The following is a 27,486-nucleotide window of genomic DNA, read 5'->3' as shown; positions in this document are numbered from 1 at the left end:
TCTTTAACTACTACTACTACTTAACATTTCTAGAGCGCTACTAGGGTTACGCAGCGCTGTACAGATTAACAATAAGGACGGTCCCTGCTCGGAAGAGCTTACAATCTAAAGAACGAAATGTCAAGTTGGGGTAGATAAGTTTTCTGAGAAGAGGTGTAGTGATTAGGTGCCGAAGGCGACATTGAAGAGGTGGGCTTTGAGCATTGATTTGAAGATGGGTAGGGAGGGGGCACGGCGTATGGGCTCAGGGAGTTTGTTCCAGGCATGGGGTGAGGCGAGACAGAAGGGACGGAGCCTGGAGTTGGAGGTGGTGGAGAAGGGTACTGAAAGGAGGGATTTGTCTTGAGAGCGGAGGTTACGGGTAGGGACGTAAGGGGAGATGAGGGTAGAGAGGTACGGAGTGGCCGCAGATTGAGTGCATTTGTAGGTGAGTAAGAGAAGCTTGAACTGTATGCGGTATCTGATTGGGAGCCAGTGAAATGACTTGAGGAGAGGGGTGATATGAGTATATCGGTTAAGGCGGAAGATAAGACGTGCGGCAGAGTTCTGGATGGACTGAAGAGGGAGTAGATGGCTACGTGGGAGGCCGGTCAGGAGTAGGTTGCAGTAGTCAAGGCGAGAGGTAATGAGAGAGTGGATGAGAGTTCGGGTGGTGTGCTCGGAGAGGAAGGGGCGAATTTTGCTGATGTTATAGAGGAGAAGCGACAGGTCTTGGCTATCTGCTGGATGTGCGCAGAAAAGGAGAGGGAGGAGTCGAAGATAACACCGAGGTTGCGGGCAGATGAGACGGGGACGATGAGGGTGTTCTCAACTGAGATAGAGAGTGAAGGGAGAGGGAAGTGGGTTTGGGTGGGAAGACAATAAGTTCAGTCTTAGACATATTCAGTTTCAGGTGGCGGTTGGACATCCAGGCAGCAATGTCGGATAAGCAGGCCGAGACTTTGGCCTGGGTATCCGCGGTGATTTCTGGTGTGGAGAGATAAAGCTGGGTGTCGTCGGCATAAAGATGATAGTGGAAACCATGAGAAGAAATCAGGGAGCCTAAGTAAGAGGTGTAGATTGAAAAAAGAAGGGGCCCAAGGACAGATCCCTGAGGAACTCCAACAGAGAGCGGGATAGGGGAGGAGGACGAACCATGAGAGTGTACTCTGAAGGTACGATGGGAGAGATAAGAGGAGAACCAGGAGAGGACAGAGCCCCGGAACCCAAGGGAGGACAGTGTGTCAAGAAGTAGGTTGTGATTGACAGAGAGGTCGAGGAGGATGAGGATGGAGTAGTGACCTTTGGATTTGGCGAGGAATAGGTCATTGCAGACTTTAGATAGTGCCATTTCTGTTGAGTGTAGGGGGCGAAAGCCGGATTGGAGCGGATCGAGGATGGCATGAGAGGAGAGAAAATCAATACAGCGGCTGTGAACGGCGCGTTCAAGTATCTTGGAGAGGAAGGGTAGGAGGGAAATGGGGCGGTAGTTGGAGGGACAGGTAGGGTCAAGTGATGGTTTTTTGAGGAGTGGAGTGACCACAGCATGTTTGAAGGTGTCCGGGACAGATGCAGTGGAGAGGGAGAGGTTAAGTATATGACAGATGGTGGGGGTGATGGTAGGAGTGATGGTGTTAAGTAGGTTGGTGGGGATGGGGTCAGAGGAACAAGTGGTGGCTTTCGAGGAGGAGAGGTGATGGGCGATTTCCTCTTCGGTGATAGCAGGAAAGGAGGAGAAGGAGGCCTGGGTAGGTTGGATGAGAGAGTGAGATATAGGCTGAAGAGGAGGAGAGGGAGTAGTGGTGAATTCGAGGTTGATCTTCTGGACCTTGTCACGGAAGTAGTGGGCCAGAGATTGAGGAGAGAGTGAAGGGGGGGTGGGAGCAGAGGGCACTTTGAGGAGGGAGTTGAGGGTGGCGAATAGACGACGAGGGTTAGAGCTAAGGGAATTGGTCAATTGGATATAATAGTCCTGCTTAGCGAGGAATAGGGAGGATTGGAAGGAGGATAGCATGAATTTGAAGTGAATGAAGTCAGTAAGGGTGCGAGATTTCCTCCAGAGGCGTTCAGCCGAACGGGCACAGGAGCGAAGGTATCGGGTGCAAGGGGTCAGCCAGGGCTGGGGATTGGTACGTCTTGTGGGCCGGGAGGTGGACGGTGCAAGGGTGTCTAGAGCAGAGGAAAGAGTGGCATTGTAGGTGGAGACAGCTTTGTCAACGGATGTGGAGGACAAGTTGGAAGGGAGGAGATCAGAGATAGTAGAGGATAAGGTGGAGGGGTCAACAGACTGGAGATTTCTGGACGTAGTAGTTAGTGTTGGGCGAGAGTGAGGGGGAGGGTGCTGAAGTGTGAATGTGATAAGGTGGTGGTCGGAGAGGGGAAGAGGTGAAACGCAGAAAGTGGAGGGTGAGCAAGTAGAAGAGAGGACGAGATCAAGACAGTGGCCAGATTTGTGAGTAGGGGTGGTGGGGCTCAGTTGGAGGTTGAAGGAGGAGGTAAGAGTGAGGAACTGAGCAACATATGAATCGGAAGGGTTATCAGTGTGGATGTTGAAGTCACCGAGAATGAGGGATGGGGATGAGGGCTCAAGAAAGACGGAGAGCCAGGCATATACGTTATATAAAATTGCCAGAAAATCTTAGGGCCCAATATTCAGAAAATACTGAACTTATAAGTTAGCCTCCTAAATTTGTACCCTATGTTCAACCAAACTTAGGTTTCCCAGACAGCAAGAAAAAGAGGGGCCAAAAGTATACAAAATATAGCAACAAAAAGAACACAAAAGGGCCTCCAGAACTGGAACGATGGTACAATCTTTATTGAACTTGACCTGAAATGGTCTGTGTTTCGGCACTCAATAGCGCCTGCCTCAGGGGTCGAGGTGAATATTCCTTAAAATTCTTACAGCTCCAAACTGATTGTACCAAATGCTTCATGTTGAGGTTCAAAAGAACCGTTCTAGAATCCTCCTAGTCCTAGTATTCTTGGAAAGAGCAGACAAGTGATTCACTTCTGCCCGTTCCACTCCACTCATTTTTTTTTTAAAGACCTCCATCATATCTCCCCTCAGCTGTCTTTTCTCCAAGCTGAAGAGCCCTAGCCACTTTAGCCTTTCCTCTTAGGGAATTTGTCCCATCCTCTTTATCATTTTTGTCATCCTTCTCTGTACCTTTTCTAATTCCACTTTATCTTTTTTGAGATGTGGTGACCAGAATTGCACATAGTATTCGAGGTACTATGACGTTTTGCTTTTCATTTTTAGTTTTTGTATTGTAAACCGCTTTGACCTGCAATGCAAAAAGAGTGGTAAATTAAGTCCAATAAACAATAAATGAAAAACGATGAGGAACTTTGTCAAAAGTGTTCTGAAAATATAGATACACTACATCAACTAACTAACCTTTAACAACATGTTTATTCACACCTTGAAAGAAATGAAGCAAATTGGTACGGCAAGACTTCCCTTGGCTGAATCCATGCTGACTCTGTCCCATTAAACCATGTTTGTCTATGTGTTCCGTAATTTTATTTTTAATAATAGTTTCCACTATTTTGTCCAGCACTGAAGTCCAGCTTGCCAGTCTTTAATTTCCTGGATCAACCCTGGAACTCTTAAAAAAAATTGGCGTTACATTGGCAACCCTACAGGTGCTACAGTAAAGTGATTAGTATTGTACCTGCTTCTCTGTGCAAATTACCTCCCTAGTATTTAAGGGTTGTAATTGCCTATCTGTGCAAGTTACTCCCCCTCCATGTTTTTATTTTTAGGGTTATGACTGACTGTCACTTTGTACAAACTATGTCCTCCATGCGTATATTTCTGGGATTGAATTTGGTCATAACTGACAAAAAAAGACTTCATGAGGATATCTGGTTCAGGACACCCCTAGCCCAGTAACAACACGTCAGGCTACCCAAGGTCAGGTCACTCCAGGCCAGGCTACAGCTGTCTTGGGTACCTGGTGTGGGGAAGCCCTGAACCAGAGAGTTCCTGATAATGTGACACCGCCCATGGACCAAAAGGTAGTGTCTGACCTCTAAAATACACTGAGATTCACCTTGAGGGTCAGTTTGTTGTGGTCTCCTATGGAGGAGTAGCCTAGTAGTTAGTGCAGTGGACTTTCATCCTGGGGATTTGGGTTCAATTCCCACTACAGCTCCTTGTGACTTAACCCTCCATTGCCCCAGGTACAAATAATATTGGCACATATGTTCACATATATGCTAGTACTGCATAAATGTTAGCACCTGCTTTGTGGATTTGTAAAAATGCATATATATGTATTAAGAATTAATTAAGAATGAGGCAGTTTTATGTTTATCCAGTTTTCAATTCAGTTTTTATTACATCTTATTTTAGCTTGCATTTAGATTTTTTTTTTTTTTTTTTTTAATATGACATCTAGTCTTGACTTTGTTTTTCAAAGGTTGCTTTGGAACTCTACTAAAGACTAAATTATAGTGTTCTGAAATCTGGCTGAAAGTTAATGATACGAATAAATCAACCAATAGTTCAAAGGAAAAATGCAGCTACTTCATTATCCCTTTATTTGTGGCAGGCACCAAACCAGAAAACTACTTGCAGGCTGGGGAAGTGAATCACATGTGGGAGAACTTTTGTTATTGTTCTGACACATTAAGGATGTGTTTATTTTCTTGTCCTTTGTGCATTGTGCCTTGAATTTATGTGCCACTGCTTTTTTCGCAACACTACAACTGTGCTTTTAAAGGGTAAAAAAAGAAAAATCAGAACATTTGCTACTGTTTTATAGGAGCTAAGAAGGAAGAGGTAGCCTTAATGAATGGGTTGACTGTTAATCTGCATCTCCTTATGGTGAGTTCCTGTTCACAACAATGCATTTTAAGTATTCAGCTGCAGATGTTTCTAATCTTTAATGCATGCAAGCATTTTGTGCTAATTTTTCCTTGCTAATGGCTGAATTTTTCTGATGTCTGCAATAAAACATGGACCAATGATTCAGTGTCTTTCTGAAGACCTTGGCAACCTTGGAGTTTAATCTTGCATAGCTCTCTAAACTCAGTACTCAGTTCCTGCTCTAAGAAATGGTGAACAGATGCAATGTCTCCAGGAGCATTGTACAGATAAACATGATGTGCAATCTCTGTCGGATCACTAACAGACAAATGTCTGCAACATCACTCAGTAGAAGTACTCATGCCACATATCCCTTGTATTTGTTTTTCTTACAATTCACTATTCATTTCCAATATATTTTGAAAGCTGCCACCAGGATCTTGTAAAAAAAAAAAAAATCATGGCTGTCAAAGAAAATCCCTCTTTGACAAAGACAAGTGGTTATAATACTTCCCAAATACTTAAAAACAGTATAAATAGGTAAAACGCGAATAGAAAATACATTTTTGGTTTCAAATAAATGGTTTGGTCACTTCATAAATATGGTCCCTTAGTGCTCCGTTCTAAGTTACAAAGGTTCTAGGGCTTGATGTTCAGCCGGCTATTTATGCGGCCTATTTTAACCGCTCAACATAGCCGGTTAAGCGATGAGTATCCGTGCCTAACCAGCTACGTCACGTGATATAGCCCGGTTATCTCCAGCTGAATAGCCACAGTTAAGTGCCAATATGCTAGTTAACTGGTCAGCAGCCATGTCTGGATGGTTAAATAGCTTTGAATATAGGAGGGATTTATGCACTCTGCATGTTGGTACATCAGTGTGGTACCCGGTCAAAATAGCCCTGACAAAATGGCCCCCGACAAAAAAAGCTCCAGATAAAAAAGCTGCCGACATAATAGCCCCTGGCATAACAGCCACCGTCAAAACGACCTGCCCACAATACAACTCTTCACAAATTAGCCCCCAGACAAACGGGCCAGATCAGGCTGCCCAGAGTATGGCACTGCATTTTTTTCTTAATAATCTTACCTTGCCAAACAAGATTAGGTTTGTAAGACTATGAAAATGATGACAATATTGTTGTTGTTTTTTTTATTAGCATGTTGATGGAAAAATAGTTTCCTTAAACAGCAGAACAGACCATGAATACCAGTTGGTACCTATAGAATTTTGTTTATTTATATATGCTTTATACAGTTCAATGCCAGTAGGGGCCTTTATCAGTGAACATTTCACGTATAGTTTATCATCTTTTTCTGTGATGTGTTATTTTTTTTTTGTAGGGTGCTATTTTGTCTAGGGGCTATTTTGTCAAGGGTTATTGTGTGGGGGGGGGGCATTTTGTCAAGGGCTATTTTGCTACAAGGCTGTTTTGTCGGGGCTTTTTTGTCTGGGCTATTTTGTCAGGGCTATTATATCGGGGTGCCCATCAGTTTATGTATGTATCTATGTATATGGAAATGATCATGTATACATATGCACATAGTTAAATATATGCTATATAATTTTTTTTTTAGTTATCCTTTTATAAGCCAACAGCAAGTCGTCACAAAGTTCTTCTAGAAGCCAAAGCCTTTCCTTCTGATCATGTAAGCATGCTTTAACATTTAATAACCAGGTTTCTATAATTTCCTCTGGTTCTACAAGTACTATTAAACTCATTTGAATATCAATCTTTTCTGAACAACACTACAAAGAAAAGCCTGTCAAATTCTGTTGATTTCAGCATATTCTTCAGCATACAGTTTAATTCTTTTGTTCAAATGAGAAAGGCTTATTACAAGAAAAGACTACAGTAAGACATTGATTTATTACCCTTTTTCAGAGACTTTTGCTAAGCTGCTTGCCTCAATCAACTGAAGCTGTACATTTCTATTAATTCTTTTTTTTCCATTTTATTTTATGAAATGAAATCAATATAAAACTAACAGCATTTAACACATACATCACCAGATAGTTGGAAATGCTTGCTATTAATCTTCCAGATAAGCTGAAACATAATTTATAGAAGTAAGTTTTTCTTTGTGAAAATATAAATCAAATTATTCTTCAAAATTTTGACCCTCTAGAAAGTTATGTTGAACTGCCAACAGTTTAGCAGACTTTGACATGTATTGGACATTAGATTGTTTTCCTGTCTTTCATTGCAACGCTGGTGCCTGTTTAGGGCTCCTTTTACTAAGCGACGGTAAGCCCAACGTGGGCTTACTGCTCACTATACTGGAAATACCGCTGGGCTACCATAGCATCCTGACGGTACTTCCCACCCCTAGTGTGCTGCCATTTCTGGTGCTACAAAAATGTATTTCTTTTTGTAGCGCCAGAGTGTACCAGTGATAATCGGGCAGTGCCACGCACTGCCCCATTACCGCCAGGTTAGCATGGAAGCCCTAACCGCCACCTCAATGTGTGGCAGTAAGGGCTCCTCCCCCCCCCCCCCCCCCCCCGAAATGGCAGTGCGACAAGTGCTTTACTTGCCGCATGGCCATTTCCTGTATGAAAATGAGACTTCCCTTTTACTAGCTGTGGTAAAAGGGGACCTCGGCACACGTGAAAAACACTTATCAATGTTAGGCCCCCTTTTGCCGCAGCTTGGTAAAAGGGGCCGTTAATAAAGTGAGGTAACGTTTTGCAGTTACCGAAAGTTCTTTGCAAAAATTAGCATGTAGTTACTGCAAAGCCAGTGCAGTAACTGTTGGGAGTGTGCCCAGCATCAGCCCATGTAGGTATCACACAGTGCAGACATTTAGGGCCAGATTCTATATAAGGAGTCTTAAATGTAGGCATGTCAGAAAAACACACATAGTGCTATTGTGTAAACCTCATCTATAGTAAGACATGGTTCATAGAAAGCTCATAGGCCACTGCAAACCTGGTGTAAATGCCTGCTCCTAAATGTACGTGCATTCCCCCGAATTCTATACCCACACGTAAATGTAAGTGACACCCCTGATACATGGCTGTGCCCTCTTTTCAGCTATATACATTGGAATTTATGCGTGCCTCTTTTTAGAATATGCCTAAAAAGAAGCATTTGCAAAGTCCAATTATTGCTAATTAGTGATGATAATTGGTTGTTATCAGCCAATTATCATGACAGTTTGGCTTGAACTCAATTGAGTAGCACATGTAAATTGGCCGCATGCAGCCATTTTTGAAAATTACCACGTGAGCACTTAACTACACCCATTTTTATAGGTGGCATCCCTGCACTAACCAGTTACCATGCAGTAATGTAAATACACTAACTGGTTAGCCAGGAATGCCCACTCTCCGTTCATCTCCATTCATCTCAAGGGCATTGATGTACAGGAAGAGAGCCTTTTTCAAATGAAGGAGAGTTCTGGAATGAGGGGGCATATGACAAAGTTAAGAGGGAATAGGCTTAGGAGTAACCTAAGGAAGTATTATTTCACAGAAAGGGTGGTGGAGACGTGTAATGGCCTCCCGGTGGAGGTAGTGGAGTCTAGGACTGTTCTAGAATTTTAAAAGGCATAGGATAAGCATGTGGGATCACTTAGGAACAGGTAGAATTGGGAGTTACAGAGGATGGGCAGACTGGATGGGTCATATGGCCTTTATCTGCCGTCATGTTTCTATGTTTCTATGACACATTTTCCCTAAAAAAATATGACATTTTTGTTAGCACATGGTTAGAAAGCACACATTTTGGCATTACAGTAGGATGCCTGAGCCCCTCCTGTGGTACTTCATTTTTAGCTATATTAGGCCTTAAATACAAAACCTACTACGCATCCAACTTCTCTGTTATAGGCAGCCAACTCTGGAACGCCTTACCTCGACATATCCGAAAAACCAGCGAACACCTACCCTTCCGAAAGCTGCTGAAGACTTACCTATTCAAACAAGCCTACCCAAACGACCCTACAAAGTCTCGGACCTAACTCACACCACAAACAATACCCACACTCCAATCCTTTCCCCTCATCGCATACTATTGTCCCACTCTTTATAAATGTGTTATCTCCTTGATACTTTGTACCATACTTTGTATTATCTCTATGATACTATGTACCATACTTTGTAAGCCGCACTGAACTTGCCATTGAGCGGGAAAGAGCGGGGTATAAATGCCACAAATAATAATAATAATAATAATGTGTTAGCACCTAACACACCCTAGTAAACAGGCCCCTTAGTTTCTTATTGCTTGTAGTATTAGAGAAATGTGAATCAGTCAATATGACATCTGAATCATGCAAATTTATGGGTAATCCTGGGATATCTGAGGAAAATAAGAACATATCTGTTGCAATTTAGTGAATATTGAATAATGAAACAAAATCTTTCTCAGATTTGTCTGTTTCAAATTTTACAAATCAGCAAATGCACTTGAAATGATTGATATTATTATAATTTGTGTATAACTATGAGGTATATACAGTAATTTATATCTGATACACAACCCTTAATTTATAGCAATCCTCATTGGAGTTTTCCAAAAATAATGTTTAGGGAACTAATATAGCAAACCTAGATAGTTTTTGCAAATGTGTCGAATAGTTTTGTGAACTTTGCATTTCAGACAGGTTTGCCTGTCAATAGAAAAACAATAATTCTGGTAACTGAACCCAGCGTCTATGGTTCAAAGACAGGATGAGCTCTAGTTGAAGCAGTATGATCATAGACAAGCAAGTCAAGTCCAGACTCAGAACAGAGTAGCAAAGTTCCATGGCCAGAAGCCTGACATCCCTCATGTTGAAGAGAACAGCATCCTTGTTCCCAGCAAAGTGTTTTCACTGGTCCTTTAACAAATGAGGTTCTTTTGGAACTTGATGCTGGATGCTAATCTTGAGGCCATTTCCCCTGAGCCTTTAGTCTTTTCTTGTATTTTTAGTTTAGCTCACTGACCAGGGCATCCGTATTCTGACCTGAAGTGTCATTATTTGAAATCCCGCAGCAACCAGTCCTCACAGGTGTTTAATGACATATTTAAAGCACTTCCAGTTCCAGCACTTAGAAGGTATTAGCTACTTCATTTCCCTATTCACAAAGTTCATTATCTATATTCGGGCATGCCAAGTCATTATGTTAGACTCTTATAAAAAGAAAGGGAAATTTGATGTCTTCAATTAATACAAAACGTAGCTGTTAAACTGATAATGTATGCAAATAATAAAAAAAAGAGATAATGTGACCTCCACTTCTTTGCAATGAACATTGGTTACCCATATCTGCAAGAATCTAGTTTAGAATTCTGAGCCTTGTTATAAGATTAATAACTCAGGTTTATCTTACTTGTTAGCCTGCTATTTAACTCTGTATTCTCCAGTAAGGAGTCTTCGATCTCTCAAGCAGCATCTTCTAGTAGTACCCTCCTTCTAAATTATTTTCAGCATAGTTAGCCCAACATTTTGGAATGCACTCCCTATGTACATTAGACAGGAAACTTAATCTGATCAAAGAAATCTATTAAACAAATTGTCTCTGCTTGACTGACCTATGAATGATAAAGAGGTGGGTCCTGAATTGAAAGGAGTCCTGCACCTTATGAATACTATGAATATTATAATTACCTATTATAGTTTATTTCTTATTTATACCATTGCAACTTTTTGAGAGTTTCTGCTCTGTCCTATCCTTGTTTTTATAACTATAAATGATTGCAAACTGCTGCAAAGGTATGCCAATCAGCAGTATATCAGAAACAAATGAACTTGAATGTGAGCATGATGTCAGTACCATCTGAGGGCAAAATATAAACAAAACTACCTGCCAAACACCTCTACCCCCAAACTGCTTTGTCTACATACTCAAACACACACAGTCATCACAGCACAATATGAACCAATGAGGGAAAATGGTAATATACAAATGACACTCACAACCCAGCCAATATTCAAGGCTATCTAGTGGGCCGCTGACTGGTTAAATTGCTTAGTTGGGACTTGGCACTAAATTTCAGTGACACTTAACTGGCTAAGTGCTGCTGAAATTTGCAGTTAGTGCCTAACTCAAAGCTGACAATTTTGGGGGCATTCTGGGGGCGGAGTCAGCAATTGGCCACTTAAGTGCTAATATTTGGCCATTAAATGACCAGATTTAGGACCTCTTTTATCAAGCTTCGCTAGCAATTATGCGCAGCAATGCCGATGGAGCACATTCAAAGTGATTGGGCTTTGTCGTCATTATCGCACCGGGGACATCTAGCGTGGCTTGATAAAAGAGGCCCTTAGTGCATAAATGGGACTACATAAAAGTCTGTCCCATCTTTGGGGTCCTTTTACTAAGCCACAGCAAAACGTGACCTGCGGTAGTGTGGGTGCGTGTTTTTGGAGCACACCGGGCCGGTTTTTAAAATGTCTGGGGGAAAAGGACTTTTCAATGGGCCGGGAAAAGGGCCTGCGGTAAAATTGAAACCAGCGCATGCCTATTTACGGCCTGAGCCCTTAACACCACTCAGTAATCTAGCAGTAAGTACTCACACACTAAATGAGCATTGCCAAAGTAGGCGCACGGCAACTGCTGATTAACACCAGAAATGCAGTGTGCGGTAGGAAATAAAAAAAATAATTTGTCACGGCGATATGGGCCCACGCCAAATCTGAAATTTCCACCAGGGGTTGCACTAGTCTGGCGGTAGTCTCATTTTGGCTTGCACGGCACATGCGTAGAGCATACCTCACCTTTATAAAAGGGCCCCTGAATGCTCTAACCCGTGGCCGCTTAAGTGCTAAATATTGACCTAAGTGGCTACACGTATTAGCTGGATTAAAAATAACTGGATATTCAAAACCGAAGCCAGGACAGGGCCCAGCTTTGAATATCCAGGGATAACTGTTGGCAGTAAGCAAAGAGCTCACCACCGCCAGCTGAATGTTGACCCCATCATATTTATTGCAGTTAGAAAAAAAACACTGCAAATTCCTGGTAAACTTCAGGACAGGAGAGACTTCTACTATAAAGTCAAGTATGTGTCCAAAACAACATAAACACACACTTTTCCCCATCTAAAAATCTTTATTTTGCATTCTTTGTTTACACTTCCAGTATTGTTTCTGTGGAGGGACAGTATTTACAGAACACCAGTCATTTTCTGTTACATATACCAGGCATAGCATACAGCATAGAAACATCACACACAAGGGTTCAACCACTCATTGCATGATAGAGGGTGGTCTGCATCTGTCCAATGCCTGCAAGCACAGAACAACCAGGTGCTGAATTGACCTGTTTGTAAAAATCATGCATCTTTAATCAGTATGACTGAAATATTTTTCATGAACAAAAGTATTATGTATCTCAATTGTCTCCCAATTTTTTAGTATACAGTTGAGTCTCAAATTCGGCTACATGGGCTTGATGTGCAGAAAAGCATGCTATTAGTACATCCGAGAGAGGTTAGTGAACAATTTAAATATTACTCAATTGTTGTTCTTCACCTATACCCGATAGCTAACATTTACCGTATTTATTTATTTTTTGCTATTCAGACTGATGCTATATGTGAAATGAGTAATTTTACAAATTACATTCTCTGTATAACGCATTTAAAGTTGTTTTATGTGTGGTAGAAAAATGGTGGGTGGGGAAATTGGGGGAGGGGGCCCCCTCAATTTCTGCTCTGGTCCCCAGCATATCTAAACCTGGCCCTGCCTCTAGCTCCATGGGTATCCTGAGGGCATGGAAGTAGTTTCTGTGGGAGTTGCAAACCTCTTAGCAACCAACTACCTATCCAGGTTCCTCCACAACACCCAAGTACTGCCTCCTCCTTCTCTCAATAATTCATCACAGCCGCACTTGCTGTCTGCCCAGGCTCACACTGATGCATGCACTGGCCAGCAGCGTCAAAGGTCACCTGATCTACTGACGACTGCTTATGGTGTCCTCATCAGCCCGGGTAGAGAGCAAGAGCGGCTGCGGTGAAGTAAGGGAGAATTTGGAGGACTTGCTGCTCAGTGCCAGTTAACCCTGGTACATTAGTGAAGACAGGTGTGCCTTGACAATTTTTGTGCCTTGTAAGTATGCCGCAAAATGAAAAAGGTTGAAAAATCACTTCTCTAGATCAATGCATTTCAATGCAATATTAAGACATCATATTTCGCTTACCTAATCTCCTTTTTATGAGCTTTCAAATGCTGGTATGCCTGACAGATTTATTGATTGAAACTATTAGATATGTTTTGTGAAAAACAAAAAATTAATTACAGCGTGTATTTATTATTAACTGCATGCTTTCATCATTGCTTTTGTTTAGTGTGCTTTTAACAGCAGGAATAAAATGGCTTTGAAAATGCTGGTTAAATTTACAGCCAGCAGCATACCTTTCTTTCTTTGCTAACCTCAATGAAATCTTTCAAACATATCTTACTATCAGAGCAATTCTGTAATCTGGCACCTAGAGGTAGTTGGCACATATGCGCCTCAAAGGCACAATTAATTGACAGGCACTTATGTGCACTAGTCCCTAGATTCTATGTATGCTCCCTAATTCTATAAAAGTCGCAAAAAAATTACACTCACAAATTTGGTGTGTGCCCAATTTGCATGTTCAATTTAATTGAATGAGCCAATTAGTGCCAATAAATGGCTTTTTAATAAACACTTTGTTAAAAAGCCATTTATTGGCACTAATTGGCTCATTTTTCAATTAAAGTGAACGTGCAAATTGGGCACACACTTACTGGCATTAATTTAAATCAGTTAACATGTACGTGAGTAAATTTAGGCATGTGATCTGGGCCTAAATTTTGCGTGCATCCAGGAAAAGGGGGCGCAGAAATGGGAGGGTCATGTGCATTTTGGGGCAGAGCTTGGACGTGGATTCTAGTTACATGTGCAATTCTAGAATAAGGGGGTTCTGTGTGTAAATTTAGGCGGAGTGTCAAACAGAAATCTGCAAGAGTGGAGAACTCTGCAGTCCCACAAGGATAAACAGGCAACAGGAAAAGGTGGGTGGTGGATCATGGTTTCCAGAGACAGGAGACAATCTTGAGATAACAATCTTTATTAGGTGAAAGACTCAACACAACGCTGTGTTTTGGCCGTAAGGCCTGCTTCAGGAGTCTCTATTTTAAAGTTAATAGACTTCAGAAATCCAGATGTGCAGTAGTTTCTGGTAAATCAGAAGGAATGGTCTTGAAAAAGACCTTTGATAGTAACCGATAACTAAACCTGAAGATACTCATTGGTTACTATCAAAGGTCTTTTTCCAAGACCATTCCTCCTGATTTAGCAGAAAGTACTGCATATCTGGATTTCTGAAGTCTATAATGTCTATAATGGCACATGTGAGTTTATCTTGTTGGGCAGTCTGGGTGGACCGTGCAGGTCTTTTTCTGCCATCATCTACTATGTTACTATCCAGCTTATAATCAAAAGTGATCGCCGGCCATCTTCCGACACAAATCGGGAGATGGCCGGCGATTTTTTAAAAGCGGCGAAATCGGTATAATCGAAAGCGGCATTTTTGACTGCATCACCGCTTTCCCGTTGCTTCACCGGTGAAAGTTCAAGGGGGCGTGTCAGTAGATTAGCGAAGGCGGGACATGGGTGGGCGTGGGCGTGGCGACCAGATGGCCGGCTTTCGCCAATAATGTAAAAAAAAAAGCTGCGTTAAGCAGTATTTTGCCGGCTTTACTTGGTCCTTTTATTTTCATGACCAAGCCTCAAAAAGGTGCCCCAACTCACCAGATGACCACTGGAGGGAATGAGGGATGACCTCCCCATACTCCCCCAGTGGTCACCAATCCCCTTCCAAACTAAAAAAATAAAACTAAAAACCTTTTTTGCCAGCCTGTATGCCAGCCTCAAATGCCGTACCCACCTCCATGACAGCAGAATGTGTTGTATCCTCCGACAGCCTTTCCCTGGTTGTGATGTGGCTCTCGGGTGAGTGTGATACCTTTTCTGTTAGGTGCCCTGCAGAGTCACATTAGCAATGCATTGTGGTGGGTGTAGGGTACTGGGCTCTACTCCCATGGTGCTTTTCTCCCCTGCTAACTGGGTCAGAGTGTGCCCTGTTTTGTTTCCTGTTGTAGTCCATGTGGTAGTGGCCATTTTTGTAAGCCAGTTTTAGTTCCCTTTCCTGTGTTACCCACATTAGAGAACATAGTTCTTACCTTGAATGTTGCTGAAAGAGGGCATTGTACACCATTGTGCCAGCTCTGACCTACTGCTAATCTTAGTACCAGGGGACTCTTTGCCAGTGGGGCACAACCTCTGATCTGCAGTTAACTGTGAGTAAACGTGGTTATTTCAAGAAAGGACTTTTTCCAGAGAGATTAGTCTTCAGGTGCGAACTGGTGTGCCAAAGTTATACAGCAGCAATAAGTCCTAGAGACTGTATGCAGGTCCCTGGACCAGTTTTAGTGGGTGCAGTACATTTGTGGGTAGTGGGTTTGAGGGGGTGGGGGGTTGGGGGGCTCAGTTCCCAAAGTAAGGGAGCTATGCACATGGGAGCTTTTCTGAAGTCCACCGCAGTGACCCCTAGGGTGGCTGGTTGGTGTCCTGGCATGTCAGGGGGGCCAGTGCACTAAAAATGCTGGCTCCTCCCACGGCCAAATGCCTTGAATTTGGCCGGGGTTTGAGATAGCCGACATAACTTTCCATTATCGCTGAAAAACAAACCCGGCCATCTCAAACCCGGCGAACTCCATGGCATTTGGCCGGGCTAAACCGTATTATCGAAAAAAGAGATGGCCGGCCATCTTTTTCAATAATACGGTTCCGACCAGCTGTAGCGCCGCCGCCAACATAGATCGCCGGCCATCTATTTGGCCGGCGACGTTCTATTATGCCCCTCCATGTTATAACACTTGGCACCCAAATCACATAGCACACAACTCAAAAAGGGCTTGGCCATGTGATGGGTATGGGAACACAAGAGACAGAGTCCAAAGTACACCCAACACAGGAGTGAAAACAAAAACACAAGGAACCTTCAAGAGTGGGAGTGTCAACTCAATATTTATTAGTCAGACTCAACACGGTAACTCTGCTGGTTCTCCAGCAGGTCTTTTTTGTGCGGGACACTGCTTATAAAGCTTTTTGTCACACCTGCTTTTTTCTAGCATCTTTTCAACGTTTTAAGACTACTAGCCCTGAAATTTTGACTGATTTGACAATATTAAACAACAACTACACTAATAGACCCCTGATTCAGGCGGTTTCATATACTCAACTATCGGTGTATGCTGTTACACTTCTACACACTTTTACAACATTATTTTAGGAGTAATAGTATCAAGGTGATCATAATTGTTGAATTTAACTTTCACAATTTCAGGGTCAGGAAGAGTATTTAGGCCTAAAAGTTAATTGCGGAGGCAAAAGGTTGAATTTTCTACTATGTTGTATCAGTACTATCTCAAATAACTATATTATCATTTGTTCCTTACCCTGAAACAATACATGTATAAAATTAGTGACCTTTAGAATCCAAACACCCACTCAGCTTCTAAGTACAACAAAAACACCTCAGAAAGAAGCTCTAATGTACTGAGAACAGTGGCAATTAGGTGTAATTCAGTAAATCTTTTCACAATTGCTTTGGAGTTTCATTTCATTTTGACTTTAATACTACCTAATTGATCCCTAGTTAGTGTGTATTTTATGTGAAACCCTTCTGAAAGGACGTGAGAAACAACCTTTTCCACACACAAAATATATATATATATACAGTGGGGGAAATAAGTATTTGATCCCTTGCTGATTTTGTAAGTTTGCCCACTGACAAAGACATGAGCAGCCCATAATTGAAGGGTAGGTTATTGGTAACAGTGAGAGATAGCACATCACAAATTAAATCCGGAAAATCACATTGTGGAAAGTATATGAATTTATTTGCATTCTGCAGAGGGAAATAAGTATTTGATCCCTCTGGCAAACAAGACCTAATACTTGGTGGCAAAACCCTTGTTGGCAAGCACAGCGGTCAGACGTCTTCTGTAGTTGATGATGAGGTTTGCACACATGTCAGGAGGAATTTTGGTCCACTCCTCTTTGCAGATCATCTCTAAATCATTAAGAGTTCTGGGCTGTCGCTTGGCAACTCGCAGCTTCAGCTCCCTCCATAAGTTTTCAATGGGATTAAGGTCTGGTGACTGGCTAGGCCACTCCATGACCCTAATGTGCTTCTTCCTGAGCCACTCCTTTGTTGCCTTGGCTGTATGTTTTGGGTCATTGTCGTGCTGGAAGACCCAGCCACGACCCATTTTTAAGGCCCTGGCGGAGGGAAGGAGGTTGTCACTCAGAATTGTACGGTACATGGCCCCATCCATTCTCCCATTGATGCGGTGAAGTAGTCCTGTGCCCTTAGCAGAGAAACACCCCCAAAACATAACATTTCCACCTCCATGCTTGACAGTGGGGACGGTGTTCTTTGGGTCATAGGCAGCATTTCTCTTCCTCCAAACACGGCGAGTTGAGTTCATGCCAAAGAGCTCAATTTTTGTCTCATCTGACCACAGCACCTTCTCCCAATCACTCTCGGCATCATCCAGGTGTTCACTGGCAAACTTCAGACGGGCCGTCACATGTGCCTTCCGGAGCAGGGGGACCTTGCGGGCACTGCAGGATTGCAATCCGTTATGTCGTAATGTGTTACCAATGGTTTTCGTGGTGACAGTGGTCCCAGCTGCCTTGAGATCATTGACAAGTTCCCCCCTTGTAGTTGTAGGCTGATTTCTAACCTTCCTCATGATCAAGGATACCCCACGAGGTGAGATTTTGCGTGGAGCCCCAGATCTTTGTCGATTGACAGTCATTTTGTACTTCTTCCATTTTCTTACTATGGCACCAACAGTTGTCTCCTTCTCGCCCAGCGTCTTACTGATGGTTTTGTAGCCCATTCCAGCCTTGTGCAGGTGTATGATCTTGTCCCTGACATCCTTAGACAGCTCCTTGCTCTTGGCCATTATGTAGAGGTTAGAGTCTGACTGATTCACTGAGTCTGTGGACAGGTGTCTTTCATACAGGTGACCATTGCCGACAGCTGTCTGTCATGCAGGTAACGAGTTGATTTGGAGCATCTACCTGGTCTGTAGGGGCCAGATCTCTTACTGGTTGGTGGGGGATCAAATACTTATTTCCCTCTGCAGAATGCAAATAAATTCATATACTTTCCACAATGTGATTTTCCGGATTTAATTTGTGATGTGCTATCTCTCACTGTTACCAATAACCTACCCTTCAATTATGGGCTGCTCATGTCTTTGTCAGTGGGCAAACTTACAAAATCAGCAAGGGATCAAATACTTATTTCCCCCACTGTATATATATATATATATATATATATATATATATATATATATATATATATATATATATTTCTGTCTAAATGTGTAGCATTCTTTATCATTACCATTTTTTTAAAATACTTTGATGTGTGAGACTTGCTGTTTTTGTAATACAAAGGTAGAAAATGAAATTGTTTCAACGGAGGTTAAAAGCCCTAATCTACTTTTTCAGTTTTATTAAATCCTTCTTGAGGCAGGAAGACAGACATGGAGTGGAAGTAATATAAAACACACAAAACAAGCAAAAGTATCCCCCTAACAACGAACCACAAAATGGTGAAAAAAAGAAGTATTGTATTTCCAAACCGTGTGTTTATTTTTTTTTAAACTCAATAAGTAGAGTCAAAGAACTTGACACAATCCTGCATTTTGGCGCTAACCTGCCTCAGGAGTCAAACAAGATGTCTCAGCCATTGATGATAAAAATAAACAAATAGGCTAAAACATCCAATGATACAGCATAAACAAATGCCAAACAGCAGGATGTCGCTAAGGACGCACGTCCCAAACAAAAAGCGTGTCTACCAAAGACAAGCATGTGACAAGTAATATAATACAGTAAAACTAATCATAGATAAGATTTTTAGGTCCAATTTGTCTGCCTTTTTCCCATCTGCCACAATACTGCAGACCTATCTAATCTCTGGCTTTACTCTCAATTTTTCATTGTGAAGCATCTACTACAGTTCCCCTGGGTTTACGCACTTTATAGGGGCAATTCTATAAGTGGGCACCTCTTTTTAGGTGCCCTGATGTTGTGTGGTGGCAACCTATTCTATAATGGCATCTGGGCCTTATAGAATACTAGCAACCTGCTACTTGTGTGCCTAAAGTTTAGACATCGGCAATTACACCAGCCGTAGATTTGATGTAACTGTGGTACATCTGGTGTAATTGCAGGCATCTCAATATGGCAATGGTGTGAGTAACTGACAGTATTTGACGGCATCTCCATAGTTGAAACATAAGGACAGAGCTGGGCGGACTTCTGCGGTCTATGTCCCAGAAACAACAAAGAAAGACCATGATCAAGTATATAATATCGTGTTCATTGTTGATTTAATCTAGAAAATGTGACTGTTGGGCAGACTGGATGGACCATTCAGGTCCTTATCTGCCACCACTTACTATGCTACTATTCTGTAAGCTGCGTGCATGAATGGCAATGCCAGCCATGCCCCTCCCATGCTGCATCCATGTGAACACCCCCTTTGCATTTACATGGTATCCCCCAGACTCCATATATTGCACTAAAAGTTGCCTGCTGAATTTTGGGCATGTACCCAAGAAGCGCACACAACTGAAAGGATTAATGAGCCCTTAACTAGCAATAATTGGGCACGAAAAAACCATTATTGCAATTAATTGGCTTTGATTGGCAGTTGCACACACATCTTGCTGTGCGCTATTCTATAAAGATCTGCACACAGCTTCTATAGTGCATATCTGAAAAGGGGGCATAGTCAGGACATGTCAAAAGTTGCATGTGAAATTATAGAATTAGGTCGATCCGCATCTAAGTTAGATGCTGACATTTACATCCTGCTTTTAGCAGGTGTAATTCCTGTGCCCAACAGTTAGGTGCAGATCTGTGCGTAAGTGCAATTCTTGTCTTTTTTTTTTCAGAATTTGCAAATTATTTACATAAGAAATGTAAAAATAGAAAGGCTAATCAAGCAAAAATCTCTATAAAAAAAAAGAAATAAAAGATTAAGGGTCCTGTTTACCAAGCTGCGTTAAAGGCGCGTTAGTGGTTTTAACGTGTTCCCCATAGGCACCTACACGGTTAGCACGCACGCTAATTGTAGGCGCGTTAAAAATGCTAATGCACCTTAGTAAACAGGGCCCTAAATTAGAAACCATTATTAAGCCTTAAGTCCATATCTTGGAGAAAGGATGAAAGAAAGTGCAAAAAAGAAAAATAAATAAAAAAAATATATCTGAAAGGCTAATAAGTTTCCAATTATTAGGGTCTAACAAAACTAATAAACCCTTGATCTTAACTATTCCCTTGAGCTTTTTCTAACAAGTATCTTTCCAGATGAGAAGGCTCAAATAAAATAAATCTCTTCCCTTGATGTTGTATAGTACATGTACAGGGAAAACAGAGAAAAAAGGTTGCTCCCAAAGCCAAAACTTTGGGTTTCAAAGTAGGAAAAGTTTTCCTCCTTTGCTGAGTGGATCATGTAACATCTGGAGAGATCACTTGCCTACAAAACTACAGAGTTTTAACCTTGAAGTATCAATAGAAATCAAACAAAATAAAACATGGAAAAGAAAATAAGATGATACCTTTTTTATTGGACATAACTTAATACATTTCTTGATTAGCTTTCAAAGGTTGCCCTTCTTCGTCAGATTGGAAATAAGCAAATGTGCTAGCTGACAGTGTATATAAGTGAAAACATTCAAGCATTACTATGACAGTCTGACAGGGTGGGCGGATGGGGTGGGTAGGAGGTATGCATGGGGACATCAAAGCATATCATTGATATTCTAACAGGATGGGTGTGGATAGGTGAGGGGTGGGGTGATCAACAGAGAAATACAGCTTTATGGTTTATAATGGGCTAGGAACCTCAGATCCTTTCTGTTGGGTGTTAAAATATTCAATCATTCTGACTTCAATGTCAGGTATGCATGGGGCTTTGATGTCCCCATGCATACCTCCTACCCACCCCCATCCTCCCACCCTGTCAGACAGTCATAGTAATGCTTGAATGTTTTCACTTATATACACTGTCAGCTAGCACATTTGCTTATTTCCGATCTGACGAAGAAGGGCAACCTTAGAAAGCTAATCAAGAAATGTATTAAGTTATGTCCAATAAAAAAGATATCATCTTATTTTCTTTTCCATGTTTTATTTTGTTTGATTTCTATTGATAACCTTAAGAGTGGACTAACATGGCTACCTCACTCCTCAACCTTAAAGTATAATTTCAAAATCTTTAATTTGTCCAATTCAGAGGAAAAAGCCTGTCCATGGTTCATTTCTGCATGCTGCTTCACACTTTGGGCCCTGTTTACTAAGGTGCACTAGTGTTTTTAGCGCACACTAAAAATGAGTGCTCGCTAACACTAGAGACACCCTTAGGAATATATGGGTGTCTCTATCATTAGCGCCTGCTAAAAACGCTAGCGTGCCTACAGCGCGGTTTAGTAAGCAGGGCCCTTTGCCTGTTAACTGGCTTCCATAGAATCTGCTTCCAGATAACCTTGCCCCAGCTCTCTAGCTCCCTCTCTGCCTCAGTTAGGACACCCACAGCTTTTCAGTGCACCCTGCTGAGTTCAAGCTCTATACTTTTAAAGAGAACTTGGCTTTCTAGTGCTGCCTGTATCTTAAGGTGAGTAATTTTCCTGAACAGTTTCTTTACTTAGGGTGACACATGCTAGCCGCTCACCACATTATTTTATTTATTTATTTAAACATATTTATTTTCTGTACCATCTCCAAATCTAGGCAGGTTACAAGAAAACATGCACAATAAAATAAAGCATTACATCAGTGGAAACATGAAAAAAAAATAATTCTGGACCAAAGACCGATCCTTGCTGCACACCACTGGTAATGCTCCTTTCTTTAGAGTGAACAGAGTTATTCCCTCAAACTATACTTCCCTACTTATTCCTTCTAATCAAGTTTAAAAAAAAATGCTCTCACAGTGCCTATGGTAGTGGTATTCAGTTCTGCTCCTCAAGGACCACAAACAGATTGGGGTTTCTCGATAGCTTAACGAGTATGCCTGAAAGACATCTTTATTTTCTTGAACTCTATCTCATGCATATTCATTAGAGGTATCCAGAAAGCACGAACTGTTTGCAGCCTTTGAGGACCAGAAGTGAACAGTACTGGTCTATGGTAAGCCTGTGAGTGACAGGAAGATACAGCTTTGGAGTACATCCAGTGCTGTTATTGATTTGACCACAAGCTGTCAGCAGAATCTCAGGTCTTGGCTCAGCCAACCCATTAGTCTTTTGTGATAAGAATGTGTAAGGCTATTATTAATGTAATTAATGTGAATATTTTATTGTAGGGAGAGGAAACATTGAGGACTGAAGATATCCTATCTATAATTGAGAAGGAGGGGGTTTCCATAGCTGTGATCTTGTTCAGCGGAGTGCAATATTATACTGGACAACTGTTTAATATGCCAAAAATAACAAAAGCTGGCCAGGAAAAGGTATGATTTCATTAAAAAATTACAGAATATCATATCATTTGTCAAAAGGGGGGCAATTATATAAACGGCGCTAAAAGTTAAGTGCCGACATTTTAGGCACTAAACTACTATTTTATAACAGCAGATTTGTGCACCTAATCCATTATAGAATAGTAGCGTAATCATCAATTAGGTGCCTAAATTTAGGTATGACCAGTTACGCTTGCTCTATCAGAAGTTATTTTGCTGCATGGCCATTTTCAGCAAAAATGTTTAAAAAGGCCTTTTTTACAGGCGCGCTGAAAAATGGATCTGCGCACGCCCAAAACACGCGCCTACACTAGCACAGCCCATTTTTCAGCACACCTTAGTAAAAGGACTCCTGAGGGACCTAACTTCCATTTCACCCCATTTTGGCGCTTAACTTCCGTTTGAGCACCAGAAATTAATGCTGACAATGGTTGATCTTATGCAAATTAAGAAAGCACAAGGCAAAAGAAGCTCCTTTAACACTTTCAGCTTTATGAGCTATTGTCTGGTGTTGTTCAGGGTTCAGTCTTGTCTACTCCACCAGGGCATATGTAGAGGCTGGATCATTCAAATAGAAACATTTCTGTGAGTTGGGCCACGTATTCACAAAGGAGGCCATGGGGATCATTTTCAAAGCACTTAGATTTGCAAAGTTCCATAGGTTACTATGGGGCTTGTTTTTGAAAGAGAAAAGTGTTTAAAAAGTGGCATAAAGCAGCATTTGGACGTTTTTCTCACAAAAATAGTATTTTCTAAACTATTTTTTGACATTTTCTATGAAGTTCGTCAGTAGTGCATTCAAATCACAAGGGGGGGTGTTGGGGGCATTTCAAAGGCAGGATGAGGGTGTGCCTAACACTTGGACATTTTATAGCCATAATGGAACAAAACAAAAACATCCAGGACTAAAACCAAGACCTGTTTTCAGAATGAATAAGGCACAAAAAGGTGCCCTAAATGACCAGATGCCCACTGGAGGGAATCAGGAGTGATTCCCCAATACCAGTGACCCCCACACCCCAAAAAATGTGAATAAAAATATGACTTACCAGCCTCAATGACAGTTGTAGATGTTAAAGTCAGGTCTGTTAGAGCAGCATGCAGATCCCTGGAGTAGCGTAGTGGTCGGTGCAGTTCACAGTGGGGGACTCAGGTCCCTATCTCCCTCTACCTATCACACTTGTGGTGGAAACTGTGACCCTTCCCAAGGTCACCAAAACCCTTACTGTATCCACATATAGGTACCTCCTTCACCCATAAGGGCTATTGTAGTGGTGTATAGTGAGGGACAGTTGATTTTGGGTGGGTTTTGGAGGGCTCAGGGGACAAAATAAGGGAGCAAAGATGAGATGTGTACCTGGTAGCATTTTTATGACATGCACAGATGTGCCCTCTAGAGTGCCCCATTGCTCTCCTAGGATGTCTGAGGGAGCAGTGTACTAAAAATTCTGGCTCCTCCTACATCCCAATGGCATGAATCTCTACCTTTTGCTATTATTCCTTTTTGGGGGTTTTTTTCTGAAAATGGACGAAAAAAAAACCAAAACATCCAAAGCTCAAAACCTTGTTCGAAATAGTATTTTTGAAAAAAAAGATGGACATTTTTCTTTTTTGAAAATGACCTTCTTTCCTATTCAGGTATGAAATTGGACCTAGACATTGTATCGAAAATGCCCCTCAATGTAACTTTCTTAGTCCAAGTGCTTTGAAAATATGCCTCTATCTGTTTTTCTGTTGATGTCATATCCAATAGGAAAATGATTTGTTTATATGAAATACCATAGGAGCAGATCTACCTTTCTCAACTGTAAACCTGTTCCATTGGTGCATAAGAGTTTGACTTAGTAGCTTCAATTTTTTTCTTGGAGCTTATGAGATCATGTGCAAATAATTTACATTAGGGGTACATGCAAAAGAAACCCCTAATTTGCAGGGTTTTTTAAAAATCAATTTTCAGTTTGTTTCATTTTCAGGATAATTTTGTTATGCGGTGGATGCAATCTCGCAAGATTGCCTCGGCACTGCTCCCTCTAAGCTGAGCAGGGGTCCTCCAACTGCATTGCTGCCAGTGAGGGGTGGTGATTCAATATTGTATTTTCAATCACTAGGGACAGGCAAGTTCCTTGGAGTTCTGCAGATCTTGCCTGTCTCTCACTATTGAAAATATGATAGTGAGACAGCACTCCACATTGGCAGAACTATAGGTGGATGACTCTTGTTCAACTTAGAGGGAACAGTGTGCTCTGAGAGGCCCTGGCAGCCATTTCGCGTTTGGAACCAAAACGAGCAGGAGCAAGTCTCCTACCCTTGTTGGTTCCAAATGCAAAATGGCTGCAACGACCTCCCGCAACAGTCTCATGAGACTACCGTAGGATGTCTCCACAGCCATTGTGTCAGGAGCAGCAGCACGGGGCAGGAATGAGTGGGGTTCATTCCTACCCCCAAAGAAGCATCAAGTCCAATAGGGCTTTCTAAGGTAGGCCCAGGAAGGTCCTAGAGGTGGTTGGGTGGAATTGATCGCAATGGGGAGAGGGGGGTGATTGATTGCAGAGGGGAGTAATTTTCGGGTTTCAGTTGAAATTACATGGACATTTTCGGCCCTAACCTGAACTCTGATTTCAGTCCAGTTTCAGTGCCGAAGCTGAAATTCACTCAGTCTCTAAGGCAAATTAAGCCCAGAACCTCCTATGGGTGTGCCAGGTACAACTTGGAATATTTCATAAGGAAATTCTAAAGCAGACCTGCAAATTTACCCAGTTCCAGAAAGGAGACTTTTTGGCCAGTCCTAGCTTTGAACTTACACCTCAAAGAAACGTGGGATTTTGAGTCCCTGATTCTACCCATTGAAATCCATGCTGCAAGTCCCCTAGGGCTAGATTCTATATATGACACCTGAAAATTCAGCACGGAAAAAAAATACGCCTAGGCGTATTCTCTAAAGTATGCCTATATTTTATAGAATAGGCTTACATTTCCGTACGGTATTTAGAATTCGCCGAGTGCCTCTCCACGTGACCAGATTTAGTCGCCATTTATGCCATGTTTTACTTGGCATAAATCCCGACACCTAAATTAGGTTCAGAGTGGGCGTATTCTATAACAACGCTCATAGATTTTAGAAATGCCCACGCCCCGCCCATGGCCATGCCCCCTTTTCAACTATGTGACTTACAGTTTACGTAACCATGTTACAGAATTTGCTTAGTGAGTTGTATGCGTAAATCTTAATTAATGGCAATTTGTACTTGTAAATTTTGCTTATTAACATCCAATTGACAGAGCTGATTAGCTAGTTAAACAATTAAGTTATGCACATTGCAATAGAATACATTTCGATTTCCTCGTAGAAATTAAGGTGTGATATACAGAATCCGGCAGATAATGTATAATGCATCATGATAGACTTGTCAGAAACCCAGTACTGGCTAAACCGTCTCTCTCCAGGATCAGGATAGCTTGGCACCTCTGCACTACTGTGAGCACTCAAATTAAGCTGAATCCTTCTATCAGCTTTTTTATGTAGGTGATTGAGTTAGTCTATCAGTGCCTTTACATAAGAACATAAGTGTTGCCATAGTTGGACAGACCAAAGCTCCATCAATCCCAGTATCCTGTTTCCAACAGTGGCCAGATCCTAAAAAAGTAAAACAGATTTTATGCTGCTTATCCTAAAAATAAGCAGTGGATTTTCCAAAGTCCATCTTAATAATGGTATTTAGATTATCCAAACTTTTTTTTAAACCTTGCTAAGCTAACTTCTTTTACCACATTCTTTGGCAATGAATTCCAGAGTTTAATTAAAATTGAGGTGCAGATGATCAGAAGCCCTGCTCTGTTCTAAACAGTGCTCTAAAATTAGCGCTGGAACAGCATGGGACATTAACACCCCTATGATGAAAGCTAATAGCATGCACATTTAGGTGCTCTATTAGCTCTGACCATAGGGTACTTCTGCAGGAGGATTGTGCCTGGCTATGCACCCAAGGCACAATCCTCCCACAAAGGTCTTTTGGCACGTCTGAACTATAAAAAAAAAAAAAGCCCAGACCTGTCCCGCCACAGTGAACATTAACCCAAACAGGTAGATCTTGTGGTATTGATAGCCAGACTGCTGTAAATACTTAGTGACATCCCTGAATTCCCTCCGTGTCTGAAGTGTCTCTTGCCAAACCTTGAAATACTATAACTTTGCAGTTCTCCCATTGAATCACCACCAGGGACCTTACCTTCTTCCACACCGCCTCCTTTACCGTAAAGTCATGAAAGCATGCTATAATGTCTCTGTAGAGGGTATCGCGCTGGGGTTCCAAGCTTCTGTGAACCTGGTCGAACTTCATAGCGGGTATAGGCTCATCTCCCGATTTTCTGCTAGCTGAGGACAAGAGTGACGTGTACAGTTTCCGGACTATGTAAGCACGGTTTTTATACTGGTCCAATTCTGGAATTCCTTTAAATCTTAAATTACAGTGCCAAGACCAGTACTCCAGGTCATCAAGCACTAGTTGTAAAGTCTCTCACACTCCCGTTTCTCACTTTGGAGCTCTGCACATACTGCCTGTAGATCGCCTTCCACAGCCTCGAATTTCTATTCAGCCTGCTCCACGTGGTTCCCAACCTCACGCAGCTCTCTATGCATGTCAGATACAGCTGTTTGAATAGTTTTCCTCACCTCGGACATTTCTACTTTCAGCGCCTTAAACCATCTGGCCATATCATGCTTAGTTAGTTCCCCGTCACTCTCAGCAATCTCCACTGGGCCCTCCGTTTCTGACCCCGAATCTTCTGCTGCCATTTTAGCGTGAACCTTTGCCGGTTTCTGCCCAGAGCAAGACACACAGTCTCGTATATCAGCTGTAAATTTATACTTCCCCAGTCGCTTTTGGGCCGACATCTCAGTGGACAAATCTGACATTAAGGGGAAGAAGAAAATGCTCAGGGACCCAGGAATTTAAGCAAGGTAACCGTGTCCATTCTGTAGCGCTGATGTCACTTCCTTCTTCATTTCAGTTTTGATTATATTATTGCATTGTGAACTGCTCTGATTTGTACTGCAAATAGAGCGGTATATTAAATTTAATAAACAATAATGCCTCTTTGTCAATCCATGGTGTGGTCATACCTTAAATACTATCCAAAGTTCTGGTCACCTTATCTCAAAAGCAAATTAAAAAGAAATCA

The 27,486-nt window shown here is 41.9% G+C and overlaps 1 protein-coding gene across 3 annotated transcripts in view; it reads left to right on the top strand.

Moving 5' to 3' along the window:
- Nucleotides 1-27,486, top strand: part of KYNU (kynureninase) — a 260,595-nt gene that overhangs the window by 116,959 nt on the left and 116,150 nt on the right. For all 3 annotated transcript variants that reach the window (XM_030209738.1, XM_030209735.1, XM_030209737.1), the window contains exons 5-8: nucleotides 4,752-4,813; nucleotides 6,374-6,445; nucleotides 12,143-12,217; nucleotides 22,153-22,299. In XM_030209738.1, coding sequence (XP_030065598.1) covers nucleotides 4,752-4,813; nucleotides 6,374-6,445; nucleotides 12,143-12,217; nucleotides 22,153-22,299 — 356 coding nt within the window. The remainder of the gene's footprint in view (nucleotides 1-4,751; nucleotides 4,814-6,373; nucleotides 6,446-12,142; nucleotides 12,218-22,152; nucleotides 22,300-27,486) is intronic.

The sequence above is a fragment of the Microcaecilia unicolor genome, chromosome 7 (assembly GCF_901765095.1).
Source record: "Microcaecilia unicolor chromosome 7, aMicUni1.1, whole genome shotgun sequence".
NCBI classification, from domain to species: domain Eukaryota; kingdom Metazoa; phylum Chordata; class Amphibia; order Gymnophiona; family Siphonopidae; genus Microcaecilia; species Microcaecilia unicolor.
Note: the sequence above shows the minus strand (reverse complement) of the source record. Positions and strands in the feature narration are given on the sequence as shown.